A 27,412-nucleotide genomic window follows, 5' to 3' on the forward strand; every position below is an offset into this window, starting at 1 on the left:
TTTAAATCGGCTAGCTGCAGAAATGTTGCCAGATTGCCAGTTTTCCGCCAAGAAATTTGGGCGCTTTACAGTGTGTGTTTGGCTTGGAAATGTAATCTTTATCTGGCAACTCTGCCATGAACACCATGTCGTGACGTTGGCTACGTGTCTAGCGTGCGATATCGATGAAATTAAGTAATTCAGTTGAAAGAATTTGTAGAAATTAGTAAAAATTAGGCTAGTGGAAAATCTGATTGGCTGGTAAATTTAAAAATGTACTAGCAATGTTGGCTGGTGATTAAAAAAGTTCATTTAAAGCCCTTTTACTGACTATTTCTCTCTCTCTCTTTCTCTCTGTCTACCCCCCAGTCCTCCATATGCTTCCAATAACTGAATCCTCCTTCCTTCCCTCCTTTCCTTTCCTTCCCTAAGCACTACCTTTATAGTGTTTATACATTTCAAAAATCCTATTCTTTTCCCTTTTCCACGGAGGATGTATAAAGAGCGTTGGGTTACTGACTGTTTCTCCTCCCTCTCCCCCTCCCCCCAGATCCTCCAGATGCTCCCACCACGCCCCGAGTCCACGAGGTGACGGCGAGCACCGCCAGGATCTCGTGGCACGAGCCCAAAGACAACGGCAGCCCGATCCTGGGCTACTGGATCGAGAGGAAGGAGGTGAACAGCAAACACTGGACGCGGGTCAACCGCGCGCTGCTCAACTCTCTGGAAGTCAAGGTGCTCGGCCTGATGGAGGGACTCACCTACATCTTCAGGGTCTGCGCCGAAAACCTGGCCGGGCCCGGGCCCTTCAGCGAGCCCAGCGACCGAACCGTCGCCGTGGACGCCATCCGTAAGTCGCTCTGGTCCTGTCAGGAGAGAGACGTCAGGGGGAGATGTTTGAGAACAAAGTTGGAATACATTTTAGTATTTTCTGTCCTTTGAGGCAGCAATTGGTATAATAATAATAATAACAAAATAATAATAACTCTGTGTCCCTCCCAGTGCCCCCCGGCCCCCCCACTCCGTGGATCGTGGACACGGGGAAGGATTCAGTCATCGTGGCGTGGAAGCCTCCGCTGTACAATGGTGGAGGAGATATCCTGGGATACCACCTGGAGAAGGTACGGAAAGCCAACACAACACGAGCTGCATCACTAACGAGCTGCATCGCTAACGAGCTGCATCGCTAACGAGCTGCATCGCTAACGAGCTGCATCATTGACGCGCTGCAACGCTAACGAGCTGCATCGTTGACGCGCTGCATCGCTAACGAGCTGCATCGTTAACGAGCTGCAATGCTAACGAGCTGCATTGTTGACGCGCTGCAACGCTAACGAGCTGCATCGTTAACGAGCTGCAACGCTAACGAGCTGCATCGTTAACGAGCTGCAATGCTAACGAGCTGCATTGTTGACACGCTGCAACGCTAACAAGCTGCATCGTTAACAAGCTGCAACGCTAACGAGCTGCATCGTTAACAAGCTGCAACGCTAACGAGCTGCATCGTTAACGAGCTGCAACGCTAACGAGCTGCATCGTTAACGAGCTGCAACGCTAACGAGCTGCATCGTTAACAAGCTGCAACGCTAACGAGCTGCATCGTTAACAAGCTGCAACGCTAACGAGCTGCATCGTTAACGAGCTGCAACGCTAACGAGCTGCATCGTTAACGAGCTGCATCATTGACGAGCTGCAACGTTGATGAGCTGCATCGTTAACGAGCTGCATCGTTAACGTGTTTTTGATGCTGTATCTTGGCTGTTTTTTTTACGCTTTTTTCAACATTTTTGCCGTTTTCTTTCTCAGTATCTTGAACTTGTCTCTACTCCTTTGGACTGTCGGCGCCCCTAGCCTTCGCCTTGGCCTTGGCCTTCGCCGCGGGCCGGCCCTGCTTCTCTCTTCTCACATTTCCCTTAGCCGCCGTGAGCGCAGCGTCAGCCCATCTGTGATGTTGAACTGTTTTGTGCGGTTGCAGGTTCTGGTCGGAGAGAAGCAGTGGACTCGCAGCACCGAGTTCAGATGTAAAGAGCTGACGTACACGGTGACCGGTCTGACCGAGGGAGCCGATTATTACATCCGCGTCATCGCCGTCAACGACGCCGGGCCCGGAGCTCCCGGTGTGACCGACCCCGTCACCGTCACAGAGCCGCAAGGTACGCCCACTCAACAACACTGGACTTCACTGTTCTTTTATAGCTCTGTTCCCTGAAAAAGTGCAACGTGGACAAAGAGTCGTACAGAGGTGTACAGACCAGTATACAGGTGTATAAAAGAAAAATATAAGAAAAGCAAATCCAACGTTGCCAGGGTAGCATATATTACACATATACTGTACATATGATGTTAAATGTTTTCACAGCCTTTTGGTTTTAGGAATTAGAAATTAAAGCTCAGGAAGTGTAACATGGGATGTGTTAATAAATCTGTCTCTGACTGTCTCTGTCTCTGACTGTCTCTGACTGTCTCTAACTGTCTCTGAGTCTGTCTCTGAGTCTGTCTCTGAGTCTGACTGTCTCTGTCTCTGAGTCTGACTGTCTCTGACTGTCTCTGAGTCTGTCTCTGAGTCTGACTGTCTCTGACTGTCTCTGAGTCTGTCTCTGAGTCTGACTGTCTCTGACTGTCTCTGAGTCTAACTGTCTCTGACTGTCTCTGATGTCTCTGACTGTCTCTGTCTCTGTCTGTCTCTGACTGTCTCTGTCTGTCTCTGTCTCTGAGTCTGTCTCTGTCTCTGACTGTCTCTGTCTCTGTCTCTGAGTCTGACTGTCTCTGACTGTCTCTGTCTCTGACTGTCTCTGATTGTCTCTGAGTGTGACTGTCTCTGACTGTCTCTGTCTGTCTCTGTCTCTGACTGTCTCTGTCTCTGAGTCTGACTGTCTCTGACTGTCTCTGACTGTCTCTGATTGTCTCTGAGTGTGACTGTCTCTGACTGTCTCTGATTGTCTCTGAGTCTGACTGTCTCTGACTGTCTCTGTCTCTGACTGTCTCTGACTGTCTCTGACTGTCTCTGATTGTCTCTGAGTCTGACTGTCTCTGTCACTGACTGTCTCTGTCTCTGACTGTCTCTGTCTGTCTCTGTGCGGCTGTCTTTCAGTAATTCCGGCGGTGAGCTTCGATGCCTCGGTGAGGAACGGCGTCATCATCAGGGCCGGCGAGCTGCTGCGCCTCCCCGCCGTGGTGACGGGCCGCCCGCCTCCAACCATCACCTGGACCAAAAACGAGAAGGAAACGGACAAGGAGCGGATGATGGTGGAGACGGAGGGAAAGAACACGGTCCTGGTCATCAAGAAGGCGCTGAGGGCCGACCACGGAAACTACCAGGTCACCGGCACCAACAGCAGCGGCACCAAGACCGCCGAGACCCGGGTGGACATCCTGGGTCAGTAAATACATATTACATATTCATCAGATTGATAGATTCATGGATACTTTATTGATCCCCAGGGGAAACTCAAGGTCCCAGCCGCTCAAAGACATCACACACAACACATAACACAAACAGGATGATGAAATAACAAATCCACATGAACAACATAAACAAAAGAAAAGATACCAAGTCAAATTATTATTAGTATTATAGATTATATAGTCAGTAAATACACAACGGCATCGAGGTTTCACAGCCAAAATCCATTTCAGTTTTTCAACGTTTTTGTGACTTTTCTGCTGTTTTGTTGTTGCTTTTTTCCAATGTTTTTGTCACTTTTTTAGTTGCTTTTTTGACATATTTTCAGCATTTTTTTGGTGCCTTTTTCAAGGGGTTTTTAACAGTTTTTTTTGTTGTTGTCACCTTTCCGCTTTTTGTGGCTTTTTATAATGTTTGTGTTGCCGTTATGGGTCAGTGTTGCATGCACTCTCCACATGTTTAAGGGCAATCTGTTTATGGGTCAGTGTAAATAAACGTATTTGTCACTTTCTGCTCTTTTTATCTCACTTTTTTCTACGTTTTTGAAGCTTTTTACCAGCAACTTCATTCATAAATAACATTTAAAGAGTAAAATTGAATTTCCCCTTGGGGATCAATAAAGTATCTACCTACCTAACTGTCTATCTGTCTATCTATCTATCTATCTATCTATCTATCTATCTATCTATCTATCTATCTATCTGTCTGTCTGTCTGTCTGTCTGTCTGTCTGTCTGTCTGTCTGTCTGTCTGTCTGTCTATCTATCTATCTATCTATCTATCTATCTATCTATCTATCTATCTGTCTGTCTGTCTGTCTGTCTGTCTGTCTGTCTGTCTGTCTGTCTGTCTGTCTATCTATCTATCTATCTATCTATCTATGATATCTATCTACCTATCTATCTATCTATCTATCTATGATATCTATCTATCCATCTATCTATCTATCTATCTATCTATCTATCTATGATATCTATGATATCTATCTATCTATCTATCTATCTATCTATGATATCTATCTATCTATCTATCTATCTATCTATCTATCTATCTATCTATCTATGATATCTATCTATCTATCTATCTATCTATCTATCTATCTATCTATCTATCTATCTATGATATCTATGATATCTATCTATCTATCTATCTATCTATCTATCTATCTATCTATCTATCTATGATATCTATCTACCTATCTATGATATCTATCTATCTATCTATCTATCTATGATATCTATCTATCCATCTATCTATCTATCTATCTATCTATCTATCTATGATATCTATCTATCTATCTATCTATCTATCTATCTATCTATCTATCTATCTATCTATGATATCTATCTATCTATCTATCTATCTATCTATCTATCTATCTATCTATCTATCTATCTATCTATCTATCTAAGAGATTCCAGGCAGCATTGGTAGAAAACAAACCACCACGCTAACATTTGTTCGTGTCCTGCAGACGAAAAGACCTACCTTAGTGTTTATGTATTTCCTGACGTTGTGTCGGTGTCCCGCAGACGTCCCGGGGCCGGTGGTGGACCTGAAGACGGTGGCGGTGACCAAGAAGAACATCACGCTGTCGTGGTCTGACCCGCTGGACAACGGCGGCAGCGACATCATCGGCTACGAGGTTCTGAGGAAGGACGCCAAGATGAAGCTGTTCCGCCAGCCCATCGAGACGGCGTCCTGCAAGTGTGACGTCCAGGGCCTGCTGTCTGGGGAGGAGTACGACTTCAGGGTCATCGCACGCAACAAGTTCGGAGATGGAGTGCCCACAGACATCGGACCCATCCTGGCAGAGGATCCCAAAGGTAAACACCCACTAAATATCAACGACTGTGGACACTAAATGACATTTTTCTGACAAAATTAATCAGAGAAACGGTGTGGAACAGCGTTTTTCTCAAACCTTTTCACACTCCACAGTAACGTAAACTTTATTCCTCCGTATTTCCTTCAAATGTCACGCTGATGATGATTTGTGACATAAATTTGAGGCAGTGTCTCAAAACGGTCAGTTTCATGCTGAAGTTCGACAACACAGAAAACACCAACAGATCTCGTGGTCTGTAAATGTTTGTACCTAATAATTCTCTTTTCCAGTCTTCATTTTGGGTGCAGCCGCAGCTACTTTCTTCTGTCTATTCTCTGAGATTAATTGTGCGTAAACACAACTTTACAAGACAAACGGCGTGATGAGGTTGATCCACCTTGCAAAGTGAAACGGTGCTTCCTTCCCAAAAAAAAATAAAGAAATGCTTCCCAAAGAGAGTAAGATAAAAAACCAGCAGGACTCGGAACCCCAACCAGGACGTTTCATGATGGATGTTACAAAAGAAACTGAATTTATAATATTCTTCTGACACCAGATGACATTTTTCTGACAAAATATATCAGAGAAACTCTGAGAATATCAGAGAAACCGCGTAGGAAAAAAAACAAATAATAATGTTTGAATTTAATATTGTATAGACAACACATCTATGCTCCTCACTGTTAGGCTTTGCTGGCACTTTGAGAAAATATCTGTGAGCCCTAAAGTTCTTGTTGTCACGATGTTAACCCAACTTCTCCCGCGTTGCTGCAGGAACCCCGTCTGCTCCGGAGAAGCTGCACTACACCGACAGAAGCCCGACCACCGTCACGCTGGCGTGGCAACCGCCTCGCACCGACGGCGGCAGCCCCATCGTCGGCTACTACGTGGAGAAGATGCGCTCCGACGGCACCGAGTTCGAGGTGGCGAACCGCAAGATGTTCACCGACTGCTGCGGAACCATCGAGAACCTGTCGGAGAACCAGGAGTACCAGTTCAGAGTGAAAGCCGTGACCGAGGTCGGAGACGGGGAGCCCTCCAAGCCAATCGACGTCATGGTCCAAGACGACCAAAGTAGGAAACTCACTGTTAAATTAAACCTGCTCCATATGTCTCCATGTGTGTGTGTCTGATGGAACAACAATCTGTGAAACTGGTCCGGTATTAAACCAGAACCGAGCTGTAATGTAACCCTACAGGACTAATGTTCAGCAGCAGTTAGAGTCACTAAAAGTTCTGTTGTTGCTGCTGACAGACTCAGATTATTATTCTAAGAGTCTGACAACATTATGGGATGGATCCCTACACAGATAGACCTTTTAGTTAAAGATTAAGATCCTTTTAGTTTAACATGAAACAGCCCCGAAATCCCCATCACCAAACTACACCAGACTCGGCCAGGACTCCCTTGAAAAAGAGGTTTTTAATCTCAATGGGACTTTCCTGGTTAAATAAAGGTAAAATAAAAAAAAGATTTAAATAATCAGGACTTTTAGCGTTTATAGAGCCAGCATATTTCCACCAGACTCCATGTAAATAATCAGGACTTTGAGCGTGTATAGAGCCAGCATATCTCCACCAGACTCCATGTAAATAATCAGGACTTTTAGCGTGTATAGAGCCAGCATATCTCCACCAGACTCCATGTAAATAATCAGGACTTTTAGCGTGTATAGAGCCAGCATATCTCCACCAGACTCCATGTAAATAATCTGGACTTTTAGCGTGTATAGAGCCAGCATATCTCCACCAGACTCCATGTAAATAATCAGGACTTTTAGCGTGTATAGAGCCAGCATATCTCCACCAGACTCCATGTAAATAATCTGGACTTTTAGCGTGTATAGAGCCAGCATATTTCCACATGTAAATGGGTGAATTAAGGCTTTATTTCAACCAAACCAGAGTGGTGATTGTTGAAACAGTGGAAAGATGAACAAAGATGGCTTTTGATAGTTTTATTTAGTTTCTGTCCACTTTGAATGAAGTGTGTTTTAGCATGATAAAAGTACTGATTATTTACATGGAGTTTGGTGGGTCCTATAGGGTTATCTTGCAGCTTGTTTCTTGCTTAATACTGGACTGGAAGTTTCAGAGATTGTTGTTCCCATCAATCACTAAGACCCAAAAAACATAGGAAAGTTAGGGGTTAGGGTTGTAAAAAGACACCGTTACCCTTAAAGCGAGACTCTCCATGTTTATACGTTCAGAGTGAAGCAGGCGAAACGCTGACAGATGTGTTTGTTTTTGTCCACAGTCGCTCCAGTTATCACCATCCTGAAGTTCTTCAAGAACAACGCCATCAACGTGAAGAAAGGCGTGGCCATCGACATCCCAGCTGAGGTGAAGGGACTCCCTCTGCCGACGCTGCGCTGGATGAAGGACGACGTGGAGATCCAGCTGCCCGAAGACGAGACGATGACCATGGAGATGCAGGAGGTCAGAGAACTCATTCCTGGGTTCATGACCCACAGTTCGGTCCAGAGAAAATCAAACAACTACACACCAGATTGTTATGAAAGTTCATGTCCATACCCAAATTTAAATAAGAGAGATTCTGCAGCAAATGAATACTACTATTTTGGTTTGATACATCATCAGTGATGTTGATGAGCGAAGGCTCCTTTTATTGTTCTGTGATGGTGTCTTCCCGTAGACCTGTAACTTTTTGTTTTTCTGAGTCGAAATTTTAAATGAAAAACCTTTATTAATGTTTTGGTCGTATTTTTCGACACTTCTGTGGCTTTCCCCCCCCCCGATGTTTTTGTCACTTTGTCAACATTTGTTGACTTTTTTTGAGCCTTTTTTGATTTATGTCACTTTAATCTGACATTTTTGTCACTTTTTGGAACATTTTTGTCACTTTTTTCAAAGTTCTATCAATTGTTTTTTTTCAAATGTTATAAAATTGACTAAAACACCCAAATTCAATAAAAGGAGTGAACTGATCATTTATTGTGAAGAGCGTTGTAGTGAACCATCCACGTTTGTGGATGGTTCACTACAACGCAAATTTTGGACAATTTGTTTGAAAGAAAGCCCAAAGTTCTGATATAGAAACCTTTTGAAAATAGGTCAGATTTGACCCGAGGACACTGGGAGAGTTAAGTTTGTTTTCCAACTTTTTTTAAGCAGGCAAAAACATAAAACAAACTTTTAAAACAACGAATTATCTTCTGTAACACGTCTTCTTTCACACTTGTGGTACGAAGACTTGATTTTACTTCACTTCGTTCGTTTGTGTCTGTAGATTTCTCCTAAATTCACCAAAATTTAGAGTTAGATAACCCCTCATTTGCATATTTAAACATTTCAACAACATTTCAGGAAACTTGTAAATACAAAAACAATATCTGTCTTTAATGTCAGTAATCATCCGCGGAAGTTTCATGCTGATAGAGGCTTTGTTCAGATGTCATTCACAGCCTGATTTATACAACATTTTATTCAGAAAAATGCAGAAAATTGACTTATTTATGGCTGTTTATGACAGTATTTGGCTGTATATGACAATATTTTCTGATTTATGGAGAGATAAAAAGAGATTTCCAAAACTGTTGATTCAAAATGAAACAAAAAGATTGAACCTGGCTTTATCAAAGTTTTAAACATTTCTGTTCTGGAAATGTATAAAAATTTGTGCATATTTAACATGATATCATCTGCATATAAACATAACATTTCAGAAAAACTTGTAATACCAAAGAAAATGTCTGAGTTTCACGGGGGTTTCATGGTTCATTAGTTAAAATGTTTCCCCCTCTAGTATGTTCACTTAAAGCACAGTCAAAGTGAATAAAAGACTGAATAAATTTGCCGCGTGTTCTTCAGGTGAACCGTACAACACTGACGACTAAGATCGCCATCCCAGAAACCACCCGGAAGGACAAAGGAAACTACAAACTGGTGGCCGAAAACTGCTACGGCAAAGCTGAGCACGTCATCCCAGTGGAAATCCTCGGTAAGAAGAACTTCTCAGAAAACAGGAGTTTGTTTTGCACCAGTTATTTTCAATCAATAAAAGTCTCCAGGTACTTGTAGTTATCTACAAAGTCTACCACCTGTCCCTTGATGAGACTAGTCTCAGGGGTTGATAGATTTATTTATCAATAATAAATGTGTGTGGTTGTGCGTGTGTCTGTGTGCGTGCTTGTCTGTATCTGTGTGTATGTGTGTGTGTGTGTATTTTTTAATTTGACTGAAAGAGACAATTTATGTCTTACTGTTAATCACAGTATATTATATCTGAGAACTAACTGTAAAGTAACACGTGGAATAGTTCCAGCTGTAGCATTGCGTTATTAACCCAGCCGTGTTTCTGTGCGTTCCCAGACCGCCCTCTTCCTCCGAGGAACATCGTGGTGTCGGACATCAAGGCCGACTCGTGCTACCTGACGTGGGACGCCCCAGAGGACAACGGCGGCAGCGAGCTCACCAACTACGTCATGGAGCGCCGTGATGCCAGCAAGAAGAAGTCCGACTACGAGCTTCTGACCGTCAACCTGATCGACCGACGATACGGGGTGAGATGTGAAATAAATCAGGAGTTCTCAAACGTTTCACTCAAAGGTCACCATCAGATTTTTATTTCAGCTCAGAGGAACGATCGCAGATAAGAAAATAACTCAATCAATTCACTTTCAAGCAACATACTGTACATTCAAATTGAGTTCTCGGTTTCATTGGTTAACTTGGTCCCTATGTTCCCACATTTCTAAGATTTTTCTTAAAATTAGGTCCTATGTTAGGGTTAGGGTTACATTCCATCTGTAGTCCATTGTTACTGGATAATAGGTTGGGTGTAATTGGCTACCAAATTGTGAGAAAAGGGTATAAAATCTGATACAAATTCATTAAAAAAGGAAATGTGGGACCATAGGGCTGTGGTACCATTGGGCTGTGGGAACATAGGGCTGTGGGAACATAGGGCTATGGGAACATAGGCCTATGGGAACATAGGGTTGTAGGAACATAGGGCTGTGGGAACATAGAGCTGTGGGAACATAGGGCTATGGGAACATAGGCCTATGGGAACATAGGGTTGTAGGAACATAGGGCTGTGGGAACATAGAGCTGTAGGAACATAGGGCTGTGGGAACATAGGGCTTTGGGAACATAGGAACGCTCCCGTTTGGGGTATCCGTACTGATCTAACAATGTATACATTTATTGAAAATAGGTTTTTAACATTAGAAAAAGTTGCACTTCATAAGGTTTTGTATAGATAAAATGTTTGAATCCCACGGATGTAGTTAAACAATAACACAGACACACACACACACACACACACACACACACACACACACACACACACACACACACACACACACACACAGTCACAAATTATAATCATAATGGAGACAGTGTTTTTAAATGTATAAACATAAACAGACTGTTAGCAGTAATGGTCCATAACCCTGTGTGTGTCCTCCTTCAGGTCTACAAGCTGGACCTGAACGGGCTCTTCCAGTTCAGGATCAAAGCCGAGAACAAATACGGCGTGAGCGACGGCTGCGAGTCAGAGAAGGTGCAGCTGCGGGATCCGTTCGGCCTCCCGGGACCGCCACGCAACCCCAAAATCATCGCCGCCACGGCAACCACCATGACGCTGACGTGGGACCCCCCGCTGGACAACGGCGGCTCCACCATCCAGGGCTACTGGCTGGAGAAGCGGGAGCGCGGCGCCGTGTACTGGGGCCGCGTCAACCGCGCCCCCGTCACCAAGCCCTCGGTGAAGGGGCTGCAGTACACCGTGCTCAAACTCATCGAAGGCTCCGAGTACAAGTTCAGGATCGCCGCCTGCAACGCCGCGGGAATCGGACCGCCCTGCGAGGCCACCGAGTGCCGCTTCGCCCTGGACCCCTGCAGTGAGTCACACTCACATTTCATTCATTTAGATTAGATTAGATTAGATTAGTTTAGATTAGTTTAGATTAGATTAGATTAGATTAGATTAGATTAGATTAGGTTAGATTAGATTAGATTAGATTAGGTTAGGTTAGGTTAGGTTAGGTTAGATTAGATCAGTTTAGATTAGATTAGATTAGATTAGATCAGTTTAGATTAGATTAGATTCGATTAGATCAGTTTAGATTAGATTAGATTAGATTAGATTAGATTAGATTAGATTAGATTAGATTAGTTTAGATTAGATTAGATTAGATTAGATTAGATTAGATGAGATTAGATTAGTTTAGATTAGTTTAGATTAGATTAGATTAGATTAGGTTTGGTTAGGTTAGGTTAGGTTAGGTTAGATTAGATCAGTTTAGATTAGATTATATTATATTATATTATATTATATTAGATTAGATTCAACTTTATTGTGATTGTGCAGAGCACAAGTACAAAGACAACAAAATGCAGATGGCGTCCAACCAGAAGTGCAAAAGAGCAGAAAAGTGCAATGTGGTATACTAGTATAGACAGTATAGACAAGAAATATAGTGCTGTGTAGACAGTAGTGTACAGTTGGTTAACAGATGATGGTTTAGAGTAATATAAATTAAATATAAATATGTGCAGTGTATTAGCAGTTACCTTATAAAAGCATAATAAACATGGCTATGTAAAATAAACAATGTATGAACAACATGTACAGATATGTGTAATGTAGTAGCAGTAACATTATACTAGTAGTAAGGATAATATAGCACATGTTGAAATAAACCCTCATGGGGCTCAGCATGTTGGGTTCCCAACAATAGTTCAACAAAACATAACATGAAGAAAGAAATAAGAAACACATATAGTCTGATAAAATGAGAAAAGAAGGATCAAAGTGTTTACACTGTCAGCGACTTAAAAACTAACTTTATTAATCAGTTTAAAGTCTGCATTTTGCAGCTTTGATGCAAATCTGAATCAGCAAAATGAGCCTAATAATCAGTAGTGACTTAGTGAAACCACATCTCTGTCAGAGACCTTATCATGACGTTGTCCCCCCCCCCTCCCCTGTCAGAGCCCCCCAGCCCCCCCTGCAGCCCCGAGGTTAAAGACAAGACCAAGAGCAGCATCACGCTGGGCTGGAGCCCGCCAGACCGGGACGGAGGCAGCCCCATCAGCGGTTACATCATCGAGGTGCATGAGGAGGGCTCTCCTGATTGGAGGAGGGTGAACCCTGCCGACAAGCTGCACCCGTCCACCGAGATCACCGTCCCAGACCTGAAGGAGGGCAAGAAGTGCAAGTTCAGGATCTACGCTGTCAACTCAGCCGGGAACTCTGAGCCCGCCAAGACGGGAGACATCCTGGTGCAGGACATCCTGAGTAAGAGACACACACACACACACACACACACACACACACACACAAAAAACACACACACACACACACACACACACACACACAGACAGACACACACACACACACACACACACACACACACACACACACACACACAGACAGACAGACACACAGACAGACACACGAACACACACACAGAGACACACAGACAGACACACGAACACACACAGACACACACACATACAGACAGACACACACACACACACAGACAGACACACATACACATACAGACACGCAGAGACACACACACACACACACACACACACACAGACAGACACACACACACACACACACACACACACACACACACACACACACACAGAGACACAGACACACACACACACACAGACAGACAGACAGACACACAGACAGAGACACACACACACACACACACACACACACACAGACACACACACACACACACACACACAGACAGACAGACAGACAGACAGACAGACAGACAGACAGACAGACACACACACACACACACACACACACACACACACACACACACACACACACACAGACACATACACACACACAGACAGACAGACACACACACAGACAGACAGACAGACAGACAGACACACACACACACACACACACACACACACACACACACACACACACACACACACACACACACACACACACACACACACACAGACAGTTTACCTGAAACCTCTTTACATTTTGTCAAAGACAAACCCAGCTTATGGTTGTAATAACTCTGTTGTTTGTGTGTTTGTGTGTCTGTTGTGTAGTCGAGCCGACGGTGAGTCTGGACGTGGGGGCCCAGGATCTGCTGAACTGCAGAGCGGGAACCACCATCAAGATCACCGCCACCATCACGGGACGTCCCGCTCCCAAAGTCACCTGGACCTTCGACGGCACTGCCGAGAGCGAGAAGAAGAACGAGCTGCACACGCTGCCCGTGGACTCGGAGGTCTCAGCCTTTAACCTTTAACCCTTAATCTGTCACTGGGTCTGTCTCAACTAGCTGCACGATAGGAGAGAAAGAGACAGAGAAGATGACACAACTAACTTTTTGGATAAAAGAATATGGACTTTTATGGGAAAAAAACCTAAATAGTTTAATATTTGTGTAATTTGCAGAGTTTATTTCTGTTTCCCCTGACTGCCAACACCTAGAAGAACACTTTTCAAAAGCCAAAAAGAACTGTCATTCTTCTTCTGATTTGTGATATCAGTTTAGTCTTTTTCTTTTGTCTTTATAGTCATTTAACAATTCAAACACTCATGGTACATCCCTGCAGCATCCATATCCATATCCTCATAGTCAAGTCAAGTCAAGTCAGCTTTATTGTCAATTTCTTCACATACACTAGACATGAGGTAGCCTGGGTAAACCCTGACGAACTTCCGGCAAAGTTGAGATTTGCCCTGCAAGTTCGTTTGGCGAAGAGCCCGTTCAAACCCATTTCCAATGTCCCCAAAATCGAGGCACCAATCACAACCGCTGAGGCGGGCTCTACACCAATCAGAACTGTTGAGGCGGGCTCTACACCAATCACAACTGTTGAGGCGGGCTCTACACCAATCAGAACTGTTGAGGCGGGCTCTACACCAATCACAACTGTTGAGGCGGGCTCTACACCAATCAGAACTGTTGAGGCGGGCTCTACACCAATCAGTTAAAACTGAGAATGGGTCTGGTATCAACCAGGCTAGACATGCAGAGGAATCGAAAGTTGGTTTCTCACCATCCCACGGTGAAGAAGAAAAAAATGTGCAACAGATAAGACAGATAATAAACAGATAAGACAAGACATTCTTACCACCAAATTAAAAAAGTGCTCAACAGATAGGGACATTTTTCTAATACTAAAACTAAAACAATAAACGGCAACAAGACAAGATCACCAGACAAAAACTGTCACAAACAGCAAACATTGTTATATGATGTGTCGTGGTACAGCAGAAAGATGAGCAAAAATGCAATAATGGAAAAAGTTGTCGGGATGCAAGAAAATGCTCTATACAAAAAATAAAGTAAAATAGCCCAGGTTCTCCTGAAAGACAAGATGTCTAGAACGTAATGGTGCATCACAGGGTTGAGATTATACAAACATTATTACACAAGGAGACCAGGGGAAACACAAGATAGAAATAAGGGCTTAGACCTTTGAGTGATACTTGTGATACATAACCAGATATTAAAGTGTTCTCAGTATTCTGCTAAAATACATCAAACTGCTTCTCGAGTTTCAAACTAATGAAAGGAAATCATTTCTAACTTTCTTTTATTGAACACATTGAACATTGAGTTGAAAATAAAAGGCAGCACTAAAAATAGAATGATAGTTTACATTTTAATGTGTAGTTTTCTGCTGAGATTTTGTCTTTCATGATGTGTTTATTACGCAGGTTGATATTGAAATGATGATAAAAAGATGACATTGTGCAGCTCTAGACGGAACTATAGTTGCTTTTGTAGTTTTAATTGTGCCTCAGTTTTTATGAGCTGTTGAGAAAGTAAGAAAGACAACTTTAAAATGGTTTCCTCCCTCCCAGGTTCTCACCACGGCCACGACTTCGACCATCGTCATCCCCGAGTGCAAAATGAACCACAGCGGGCGCTACATCCTCAACGTGGAGAACGCCGCTGGACACAAAGTGGTCAAAGTCCGAGTTACCGTGCTCGGTACGCCAAGCTTTACTTATAATCGCATATACTACATACTTATATGGTACTCTTAAATCTCAAGCTAACTTTCTGTGTGTCCTGAGTCTAATACACACTGAGATTCCCGAACCTATATGGTAATCAGAGCTTGAGCTAACTAAGTGTGTGTTCCCAAGTCTATACATACAGGGATACAACTATAATAATGAGAATAACACATCTAGAATATAGAAATATTACTACACGTGCTCTTTGTATTTACTGTAAAATGTATGTACTGTAAAAGCAACGTGACATTCTCCTGACAGTGTATGTTAGAATAATTAGAACTAGAGAAAGGGATAAAAACTGGAGACGTGGGTCAGATTATCAGCTCCAAGCCTTCCTGGCAGTCTGTAATGTGTTGTTGTCGTTGTTGTGTGTGTGTGTGTGTGTGTGTGTTTGTGTGTGTGTGTATGTGTGTATGTGTGTGCAGACCTGCCCGGGCCGCCCAGAAACTTTACGGTGAGCGACGTGACGAGAGGAACCTGCCGACTCACCTGGAAAGCTCCAGAGAGTGACGGAGGAGAGAGAGTCAAGAGCTACTTCATCGAGGAGAAGACGGTTACCGGCAAAGCCTGGACCAAGGTACGCGCCGGGAATGGGCGGGGCCTATATTAGGAGTTGGAACTGAGTTTAGGGAATGGGCGGGGCCTATATTAGGAGATGGAACTGAGTTTAGGGAATGGGCGGGGCCTATATTAGGAGATGGAACTGAGTTTAGGGAATGGGCGGGGCCTATATTAGGAGATGGAACTGAGTTTAGGGAATGGGAGGGGCCTATATCAGGAGATTGAGCTGAGTTTAGGGAATGGGAGGGGCCTATATCAGGAGATTGAGCTGAGTTTAGGGAATGGGAGGGGCCTATATCAGGAGATTGAGCTGAGTTTAGGGAATGGGAGGGGCCTATATCAGGAGATTGAGCTATATATATATATATATATATATATATATAAATTATATGTGTGTATGTATATGGTTGAAATGACAATAAAACCCACTTGACTTGATAATCTGAAGTGCTGTAAGCCGTGTTGTTGTCTTGTTCCTGCAGGTGAACCCGGCCTGCATCGCCCAGTCTCTGGTGGTTTCAGACCTGATCAACGGTCAGGAGTACATTTTCCGCATCCGGGCCGAGAACCGATTCGGCTTCGGTCCGTACGTCGAGACCGCCGAGGGAACCAAGGCCAGGGATCCAGTCCGTACGTCTGCACCCTTCCATTCTCTCTCCTCTGCTGGGGTTTAACACTGCGTACATTTAAAAGAACCCCCACTGTTTAACCCTCCACAAAGTGAACAAACTGTTCAATCAAAGTACATCTTATCTGATCACCCTCAGGAGAGCTCCAGTCGACACGAGCCCTATTTATTAAAGGCCTTTTAATCCCTTTTTGTAACCAACCTCGAGTGCCTGGACAGGATGACTTTCTTGGTCGTAACTCTTCTTCCTTTTTGTGAACATCTTATCTGTTTTTAGTTTTAGACAGAATCTCAACTTAAACTCCAACTATTTGGGTTTATATTTCAACTCTTAAGTTCAAGCCACACATTTAAAAAAAAAATTCATTTCCAGACTCTTAAAAACAAGACGATACATTTGAAGGGTTTTTATTCATATGTCCCATCAAACGAAGAAAGAATTGCTTCGATGAATCGATTAATTGCACAAAGGAAGTTGTTTCTTCCCAGCAGAGACTTGTGATGCTAACTTGGTGAGCTGTGTCTGCAGGTCCTCCCGACCCCCCCACGCGGCTGAAGATCAAGAGCGTGAGGAAGGGCGCCGTGAAACTGACCTGGAAGGCCCCGAAGAACGACGGCGGCGCGCCCGTCACACACTACAGCGTGGACCTGCTCTGCTGGGAGGCCGGCAGCGCCCAGAAGGAGTCCTGGAGGAGGTAAACAAAAGTTATGGAATTTGAAAAATGCAAATTGCATAACAGGCCTGGAAAGGTTTTGGAAACATAAAAAGACTCAGAAAGTTTTGGAAAAGTCATGGAATTATTTTTAACACAGCATAATAATATGTGATTACTAAATGTATTTTGACGTGGTCTTAACCTCAGCGTTGTATTCAGGGAGAGATATGATGAATCCCTCTATGAACCACAGACATTATCATTCATTTATAGTTAAACCTCTGAGGGGAAACTTTAACACTGATTGGTGTTCTTATTGGAGAATGTCGACTGACATTTTCAGGAACACATAGTCATGGAAATTTGCCAAAAAGTCATGGAATGGTATTGGTTAAAATGCGTATGAACCCTGCTGTTCCTTCCTGTAACTACCTATCCTGTCCTGTATCCTGTCCTATAACTACCTATCCTGTCCTGTAACTACCTATCCTGTCCTATAACTACCTATCCTGTCCTGTAACTACCTATCCTGTCCTGTAACTACCTATCCTGTCCTGTAACTACCTATCCTGTCCTATAACTACCTATCCTGTCCTGTATCCTGTCCTATAACTACCTATCCTGTCCTGTAACTACATATCCTGTCCTGTAACTACCTATCCTGTCCTGTAACTACCTATCCTGTCCTATAACTACCTGTCCTGTCCTGTATCCTGTCCTATAACTACCTATCCTGTCCTGTAACTACCTATCCTGTCCTATAACTACCTATCCTGTCCTGTATCCTGTCCTATAACTACCTATCCTGTCCTATAACTACCTATCCTGTCCTGTAACTACCTATCCTGTCCTGTAATTACCTATCCTGTCCTATAACTACCTATCCTGTCCTGTATCCTGTCCTATAACCACCCATCCTGTCCTGTAACCACCCATCCTGTCCTATAACCACCCATCCTGTCCTGTAACCACCCATCCTGTCCTGTAACCACCCATCCTGTCCTGTAACCACCCATCCTGTCCTGTAACCACCCATCCTGTCCTATAACCACCATCCTGTCCCATAACTACCTATCCTGTCCTGTAACTACCTATCCTGTCCTATAACTACCTATCCTGTCCTATAACTACCTATCCTGTCCTATAACTACCTATCCTGTCCTGTATCTACCTATCCTGTCCTGTATCCTGTCCTGTAACTACCTATCATGTCCTGTATCTACCTATCCTGTCCTATAACTACCTATCCTGTCCTGTAACTACCTATCATGTCCTGTATCTACCTGTCCTGTCCTATAACTACCTATCCTGTCCTGTAACTACCTATCCTGTCCTGTAACTACCTATCCTGTCCTGTATCTACCTGTCCTGTCCTGTAACTACCTATCCTGTCCTATAACTACCTATCCTGTCCTGTAACTACCTATCCTGTCCTGTATCCTGTCCGATAACTACCTATCCTGTCCTGTAACTACCTATCCTGTCCTGTATTTACCTGTCCTGTCCTATAACTACCTATCCTGTCCTGTAACTACCTATCCTGTCCTATAACTACCTATCCTGTCCTGTAACTACCTATCCTGTCCTATAACTACCTATCCTGTCCTGTAACTACCTATCCTGTCCTATAACCACCATCCTGTCCTGTAACCACCATCCTGTCCTGTAACCACCCATCCTGTCCTGTAACCACCTATCCTGTCCTATAACCACCCATCCTGTCCTGTAACCACCCATCCTGTCCCATAACCACCCATCCTGTCCTATAACCACCCATCCTGTCCTATAACCATCCTGTCCTATAACCACCCATCCTGTCCTGTAACCACCCATCCTGTCCTATAACCACCCCATCCTGTCCTGTAACTACCTATCCTGTCCTGTAACTACCTATCCTGTCCTATAACTACCTATCCTGTCCTGTAACTACCTATCCTGTCCTATAACTACCTATCCTGTCCTGTAACTACCTATCCTGTCCTGTAACTACCTATCCTGTCCTGTAACTACCTATCCTGTCCTATAACTACCTATCCTGTCCTGTAACTACCTATCCTGTCCTGTAACTACCTATCCTATCCTGTCCTGTAACTACCTGTCCCGTGCAGGTGTAACCGGAGAGACGTGGACACTACCAGCTACCGGGTGGAGGACCTGACGGAGGGAGACGAGTACGAGTTCAGAGTGATGGCACACAACTCGGTCGGACCCAGCCGACCCTCGACTACCGTCGGACCCGTCGTCGCCCAGAACCAGACCTGTAAGAGGGTGGGGGGGGGGGGGAAGAGACACTCTCCAGCTGCATTATGGGAAATGTTAGGTGGGGAGGGGGGAGCTATTGTTCAGATTTTATCAGCTGTTCAATAGAAAAACATTGCCAGCCACTTGTGTATTTTACCAGCGTTTGGCGGGTGGATGGTGGTGATTTTGTACCCTGGGTGTTGCTCTAATGAAAGACACTCTCCAGCTGCATTATGGGAAATGTAGGAACAATGTTTTTGGACTAACATACACAGTAGTAGATTGGTAACTGCTTCTATTAAAGGTACTGTAGGTAGGATTGTGATGATCCAGGACTTAGCCAAAAAATTCTAAGCCCCTCCGCCCACAAGAGAGAATGAATGCGTGTGCATGAGCAGTGATTGACACGCAGTTAGACTCCCCCCCTGGCCCTGATTGGTGCATCTGAACAGGGAGCGGTGGATTTTTGTAAATCCCAGTCCAGGCTGTAGGTGGAGCCAGAGGAGCTGGATTTATTTTAAATGAACTGCTTCATGTAGTTCTGCTGGAACACAGAAAGTCCTACCTACTGCACCTTTAAGCCATGTTTATTTTATTTCTTATGTTTTTTTGTATTTTTTATACTCTTTTTTGTAATGTGCATTCTGTGTTATAAACAGCAACACATTTTAAAACCATTGTGTGTTTTCTGTGTGCCGCAGGCGCTCCGTCCATCAAGCTGGAGGAGTTCCTGGAGGTGGAGCAGGGCGCCGACATCAGCATCGTGGCGAAGATCCGCGGCTGTCCGTTCCCCACGCTCACCTGGTACAAGGCTCCGCCCCTAAAGTCGGACGCCCAGGTGGAGGTGCAGTACGACGAGCACATCAACAAGCTGGTGTCGGACGACAGCTGCACGCTGCTGATCCAGCAGGGCAAGCGGCCCGACACGGGCATCTACACGCTGGTCGCCTCCAACATGTTTGGCAAGGCCTCCAAGGAGATGAGGCTCAACGTGCTCGGTACGGACAAGACTCTACCACAAAACAACAACACAAAATACAACGATTTTTATCAAGAGATCATGACAAAATGCAGCATTTTAATCGAAACATCCCCACAAAACACAGACTGGACCTGAGAGCTGTCTAAGACCTTGGATCACAGTTCTCTCCAGGCGGGACTCACCTGCACGATTTCTGATTTATTCTGACTTATCTAAAAAACAAAAGCTGTGTTTTAAGTGAACTGCAGGTTTTATTGGCTGAAATATCATCCGATTTATCTCAAAACAAAAGCGAAAACAGAAAGTTGTAAAAAAAAACAACAACAAATTTGTGAATACAAATCATGAAAAACCGGGATGATTTCTGTCGTTTTAACTTGTTTTTCTTCCTCCAGGCCGCCCCGGTGCCCCCTCGGGTCCCATTAAGTTTGAAGAGATCAGCGCCGAGCAGATCACGCTGTCCTGGCTGCCGCCGACAGACGACGGCGGCTCCAGCATCACCAACTATGTGATCTGGAAGTGCGTGGCGAGCAGGAAGACGTGGGTGCCCGTCACCACAGAGCCCAAAGAGCGGCTGTGGACAGTGGAGAACCTGATGCCGGGACACGAGTATGTCTTCCGCATCATGGCGCAGAACAAATACGGCGTCGGGGACCCACTGGACAGCGAGCCCGAGGTCGCCAGGAACCTTTACAGTAAGTCACACATAACTCTGAGAAAATAAAACGTTAAACACTTAAGGTTCAGGTTCAGGTGACTTTATTGGTACCCGTAGGTAAACTAGGTTTACAGTCTAAGAGGACAGGACATCCTTAAAACTTTGTAGACCACCACATAACATGCAACACACAAAACATTAAAACATATAAAACAGACAGTAGAACATGGATAAGAAACAGTACCTGACCACATTGACTTGTGCAGTTATATGCAGAAATTCTACAGCTAGTACATGACCAAGGTGCTCGTGCGTTGGGTGCAAGTAATTCGACAGTTTAACAGAGTGATTGCCGCTGGGACAAAACCAGGAACTATTAGCCTCCGTCCAGAGGGGATACTGGAATCCCCTATTCAAAGGGTGAAGGCTATCTTCTAAGATGGCCGTAGCTGTCTGCTGTAGTTGTTTAGCACACAGGGATGTGGGGGGTGCAGCTGGGACTCACCAGTCAGCTTACTTGACCATCTTACAATCTGATTTAGGCGATTCTTGTGCTTAACTGAAACCCACCCACACCATGACACTAAGGATAAAGGATATCATGCCTTCGATAAAGGCATGATAAAATAATGTCATCATGGTCTTGTCTATTGAAAAAGGTACAATTTTCTCAAGCAGTATAGACGCTGTTGTCCTTTTTTATAGACAGCTTCACAATTCTCCTGGAAATTAAATTTAGAGTCAATATATGTCCCTAGATATCTATAGGATTCTACTTGATCCACTAGTTGACCATTTATAGTTATGGCCTCATATCCTGGAGTTTTACCAAAATCAATGTACATAGCCTTTGTTTTTGATATATTTAATTGAAGGTTGTTCTCCAAACTGTCTGTTTCCTTGTATTTTGATCGCAAAAGAAAGAAGCTGTAAGTTTACTGAATGATTCTATTTTATTTTACAACTTTCCCCCTCTATATAAAACTAAACCCCGGACCTTGTCCCCCTAACCATGCAGCGATCCCGGGTCAGTGTGAGAAGCCGACGGTCAGCGCCGTCACGCTGGACTCCATGACGGTCAGCTGGGAGGAGCCGGAGGACGACGGCGGCACGCCGATCACCGGCTACTGGCTGGAGAGGAAGGAGACCACGGGCAAACGCTGGGCGCGCGTCAGCCGTGACCCACTGCGCCCCTCGGGCATGGGCGAGCAGTTCGTAGTCAGTGGACTCATTGAGGGGTCGCAATACCTGTTCAGAGTCACCGCCATCAACGCCGCCGGACCCGGGCCCGTCAGCAAACCCACAGATCCCATCTTCGCCAGGGACCCCATCTGTAAGAACAAGATCATAAGAAACTGAATATCTTTGGGTTTCGGACTGAGATACTTTGCATTTTATAAAACTACATTTTTCACTTTTTATGTGACATTTTATAGACCAAACAATGGACCTTTTTTACAGCAGACATGTTGACTTGTCATAGTAGGAAAAGCACAGGTGAAATTGATAACCTTAAAAATGGCACAATTCCATCAAGTGTCCCAGTAAGATATTTCAGTGAGTCAGCATGCACAATACCAGGACTTCTCCTAAGTGGAATGCAGCCATCAGTAATGGTTTAATACCAGGGTCTCTCCTAAGTGGAATGTAGCCATCAGTAATGGTTTAATACCAGGGTCTCTCCTAAGTGGAATGCAGCCATCATTAATGGTTTAATACCAGGACCTCTCCTAAGTGGAATGTAGCCATCAGTAATGGTTTAATACCAGGGCCTCTCCTAAGTGGAATGCAGCCATCAGTAATTGTTTAATACCAGGGTCTCTCCTAAGTGGAATGTAGCCATCATTAATGGTTTAATACCAGGACCTCTCCTAAGTGGAATGCAGCCATCAGTAATGGTTTAATACCAGGGTCTCTCCTAAGTGGAATGCAGCCATCAGTAATGGTTTAATACCAGGGTCTCTCCTAAGTGGAATGCAGCCATCAGTAATGGTTTAATACCAGGGTCTCCTAAGTGGAATGCAGCCATCAGTAATGGTTTAATACCAGGGTCTCTCCTAAGTGGAATGCAGCCATCAGTAATGGTTTAATACCAGGGTCTCTCCTAAGTGGAATGCAGCCATCATTAATGGTTTAATACCAGGACCTCTCCTAAGTGGAATGTAGCCATCATTAATGGTTTAATACCAGGACCTCTCCTAAGTGGAATGTAGCCATCAGTAATGGTTTAATACCAGGGTCTCTCCTAAGTGGAATGCAGCCATCAGTAATGGTTTAATACCAGGGTCTCTCCTAAGTGGAATGCAGCCATCAGTAATGGTTTAATACCAGGGTCTCTCCTAAGTGGAATGCATCCATCAGTAATGGTTTAATACCAGGACCTCTCCTAAGTGGAATGCAGCCATCAGTAATGGTTTAATACCAGGGTCTCTCCTAAGTGGAATGCAGCCATCAGTAATGGTTTAATACCAGGACCTCTGCTAAGTGGAATGCAGCCATCAGTAATGGTTTAATACCAGGACCTCTCCTAAGTGGAATGCAGCCATCAGTAATGGTTTAATACCAGGGTCTCTCCTAAGTGGAATGCAGCCATCAGTAATGGTTTAATACCAGGGTCTCTCCTAAGTGGAATGCAGCCATCAGTAATGGTTTAATACCAGGACCTCTGCTAAGTGGAATGCAGCCATCAGTAATGGTTTAATACCAGGACCTCTCCTAAGTGGAATGCAGCCATCAGTAATGGTTTAATACCAGGGTCTCTCCTAAATGGAATGTAGCCATCAGTAATGGTTTAATACCAGGGTCTCTCCTAAGTGGAATGCAGCCATCAGTAATGGTTTAATACCAGGGTCTCTCCTAAGTGGAATGCAGCCATATACACTGTATATAGTAAAACAAAACAATGTTTCACCAGGGATCAAGTGGTGTTACACATTCAAAATATATAAAAACGACATTATATAAAAATGAGATAAAACAGACATTCGAGACATGCTACATTTTGTGCACACACGTTATAGACTATACATAAAGTGCAATTACTACTTAAAGTAGAGCATTTAAGACAGACAATGGTTTATAATACACCTGTGCTTTTCCTACTATGACATGTCAACATGCCTGCCATGAAAAAGTACATCCTGGCAACTTTATGTTTTGACTATGTTAACCGCCTGTCTTTCTGCTCCTGTAGCCCCGCCCTCTCCTCCCACCCCGAAGGTTGCTGATTGGACGAAGACCTCGGTGGACCTGGTGTGGATCCCTCCTCTGAAGGATGGCGGCTCAAAGATTATAGGCTACTGGGTGGAGTACAAGGAAGAGGGCACCGAGGCCTGGGTCAAGGTGAGAGCCAATCAGACACCACGTTTATGTTTCATCATCGATTTCGGGATTGTATCGGTGTCAGAGAGAGATACGTGCTTTAGAGAGTACGTGCAGGGTTCAACTACCCAAAGTTGATCTTTACTGGTCTCACGATTCGATCCGATTACAATTATCCTGTCAACAATTTGAATCGATTCAATATCACGATGCACGATCACCATGTGTCCCCTCCTCAATATTATTATATATTACTACACGTGGTTTTCATCAACTCATTTCTTATTGCATCTGCTCTTAAAAAAGACACTTTCTGAACTCAGCAGACAAAAACTAAACTTAACGTTCCTTTGAAACTATTTGTTTAGTGGCTAGTAAAAAACTGACTTCAGGTTAGTATAAAATATTTTCACTTGCCCGGCCAGACAAGTGAAAAAAAAACCTAAACCTTGAAAAAAGCCCGAAAAGTCTAAAGTTAGAGCGCAAGAGTGGTTTCTCATCGTTGGAAACTGGTTTCAGATCGCTGCAGACCAGAGACTCTCAACGAGACTGAAGTTTACACCACAAGAGACACACACAGAAAAATGTGCGTTTTGTAAAGTTGTTGATAAAAAAAGAGCCGTTTTAACAAACTACGTGTCTATTTTTTTCAGGCCAAGGAAACGGAAATCCGCGGCACCCGCTTAGTGATAGCCGGCCTGAAGACGGGTGGCAAATACAAGTTCAGGGTGACGGCGTTCAACGCAGCCGGCAACAGCGAGCCAGGAGAAGTCCCCGAGGTGCTGGAGGTCAACGACAGAAGCAGTGAGTCCATTACCATTATTTCTTTCACAGCAAACCGTCCATCTCTGCAAAATGTAGGTCTTTATTTGATTACACTTTGTCTGTTTGAGTATGCAGATTTCTCCTTAATTCTCCCAAAGTTACCGCTAGGTAACACCTCATTTGCAGATTTAAAAACATTTCACACAAAAGTTATTGTCTTGAAGTCGCAAATCAACTGAGGATGTTTCATCCTGATTTCTGTTAGTTAGATTTAAATTTTGACTTTATTATTCACCTGTAGTCAACAAGATGATTCTGCAGTTTTCTGTACCTATGAAAACTATTTTTGGGGGGATTAAATGAGAGTCCTGAAAGTCTTGTCTTCTTTCTATCAGTTAGTCAACGGTTGACCCTGTTTAACCATAGTTTCCAAACCATATCTTTAAAGGTTAACACTTTACTTGAAGGTATCGACATAATCGTGACATGACACTGTCATGAACGTGTCATAAACCTTATAAACAAGTCTTTTCTTCTTTTATGACTTCTTTCATTAAGTGTCATTCGGTTTTTGTCATGACAAGTTGACATTGTTTGGATTGCCTTGATTATGACAAGTTTACATTAATCAAAGTGACATTACCAGAAGTTGTCTTGGTCATGACAAGTTTACATTAAATTAGTTTGGGATGTCTTTGTAATGACAACTTGAACTTTAACCAAGATGACATTACCAGAAGATGTATTTGTCATGACAGCTTGACATAATGTCATCCTGTTTAATGTCAATGACACTCCAAACAAATTTTATGTCAACTTGTCATGACCATGACAACTTCTGGTAATGTCACTTTGATTAATGTCAACTTGTCATAATCAAGACAATCCAAACAATGTCAACTTGTCATGACAAAATCCGAATGACACTTAATGACAGAAGTCATAAACGTTTATGACTTGTTTATAACGTTTTAGACACCTTCATGACAGTCATGTCACGGTTATGTCGATACCTTCAAGTAAAGTGTTAACGTAAAGGGTGTTTTTTTCACTTTTTCACTGCAGGACTTTAACTGTAACAGAGTATTTATACAGTGTGGTATTAGTACTTTTACCAGCGCTGTGTAAAACAACAGAACGCAGTAATCCAGTTAGTTTGGAGCGATACAACAGTAACGTTGCCCTCCCCCTCCCCTCCCCACCCCTCCCAGTTGCCCCGGGGCTGGACCTGGACGCCTCGGTGAAGGAGCGGATGGTGGTGCACGCCGGCGGAGTGATCCGAATCATCGCCTACGTGTCAGGCCAGCCGGCGCCGGAGGTCACGTGGAGCCGGGACGGCGCGGCGCTGCCTCTCGAGGCTAAAGTGGAGACGACGGCCATCAGCTCGTCCATGGTCATCAAACCGTGCGCCAGGAAGCACCTCGGCGTCTACACGCTGACCGCCAAGAACGCCGGCGGCGAGGTGACCAAGAACATCACCGTGGAAGTTCTGGGTAAGATACTTTTCTTTTATTTTGTTGAACTTTTTTCAACTTTTTATAATTTATTTTAACATGCACACACACTCTCGCTCACTCACACAGACACACACACAAACACACACACATACAAACACACAAACAAACTCTCACACTATCTCACACACACACACACACACACACACACACACAGACACACATACACACACACACAAACACAGACACACGAACACAAACACACACACAGACACACACGCATGCTCGCTTGCAACAATTTGTACCAATACATAAATAACTAGAAATAAAATAAAATGAAAGTAGTTAGAATTTAATTTGAATGAATTTATGTATTTCTAGTTTTTGTCAGATATTAATGACCTCATTTTGTTTGGACTTGGGTCATGTGATGTTCTGTTTCCCCTCAGACGTGCCCGGGCCCGTGGGCATCCCCCTGACGGCGGAGAACCTGACCATCGACTCCTGCAAGCTGAACTGGTTCTTCCCGGAGAACGACGGCGGCTCCCCCATCAGTCACTACGTGATTGAGAAGCGCGAGGCGGAGCGTAAAGCCTGGACCTCGCTGTCCTTCACCGCCAGCAGGCAGAACGCCGTGGCGCACGGCCTCACCACCGGGAAGGCCTACTTCTTCAGAGTGGCGGCGGAGAACGCCATTGGCGTCGGACCCTTCATAGCGACCGCAGCTGAGATCATCATCAAGGAACCAATGAGTGAGTTTAGTTTTAAGGGTCCTATCCTGCACCCGGCGCAGCGCAAAGCCCGACCCAAGTGTCTTTGCTAGTTTAAGACCGACCCAGTTGTCAGTTTCCCGTCCAACGCTGCGTTGTTTAAATAGCAAATGCACCTGAACCCATCTGTGGCCCATGGTCTTACAGGGAGGTGTGTTCAGGTGCAT

General features: G+C 44.1%; 1 protein-coding gene across 1 annotated transcript in view; it reads left to right on the forward strand.

The window, feature by feature from the left end:
* The window catches only part of LOC114563906 (titin-like), a 288,313-nt gene that overhangs the window by 177,370 nt on the left and 83,531 nt on the right, over nucleotides 1–27,412 (forward strand). Inside the window, 24 exon segments of the mRNA XM_028590893.1 lie at nucleotides 530–829; nucleotides 982–1,100; nucleotides 1,955–2,132; nucleotides 3,071–3,355; nucleotides 4,914–5,207; nucleotides 5,984–6,283; nucleotides 7,467–7,648; nucleotides 9,041–9,170; nucleotides 9,542–9,732; nucleotides 10,647–11,076; nucleotides 12,171–12,476; nucleotides 13,277–13,458; nucleotides 15,048–15,177; nucleotides 15,635–15,786; nucleotides 16,253–16,400; nucleotides 16,928–17,093; nucleotides 19,163–19,314; nucleotides 19,997–20,293; nucleotides 20,673–20,972; nucleotides 21,954–22,268; nucleotides 24,129–24,277; nucleotides 24,910–25,060; nucleotides 26,233–26,514; nucleotides 26,925–27,227. Coding sequence (XP_028446694.1) covers nucleotides 530–829; nucleotides 982–1,100; nucleotides 1,955–2,132; nucleotides 3,071–3,355; nucleotides 4,914–5,207; nucleotides 5,984–6,283; nucleotides 7,467–7,648; nucleotides 9,041–9,170; nucleotides 9,542–9,732; nucleotides 10,647–11,076; nucleotides 12,171–12,476; nucleotides 13,277–13,458; nucleotides 15,048–15,177; nucleotides 15,635–15,786; nucleotides 16,253–16,400; nucleotides 16,928–17,093; nucleotides 19,163–19,314; nucleotides 19,997–20,293; nucleotides 20,673–20,972; nucleotides 21,954–22,268; nucleotides 24,129–24,277; nucleotides 24,910–25,060; nucleotides 26,233–26,514; nucleotides 26,925–27,227 — 5,442 coding nt within the window.

The sequence above is a fragment of the Perca flavescens genome, chromosome 11 (genome assembly GCF_004354835.1).
Source record: "Perca flavescens isolate YP-PL-M2 chromosome 11, PFLA_1.0, whole genome shotgun sequence".
In the NCBI taxonomy this organism is placed as follows: Eukaryota; Metazoa; Chordata; class Actinopteri; order Perciformes; family Percidae; genus Perca; species Perca flavescens.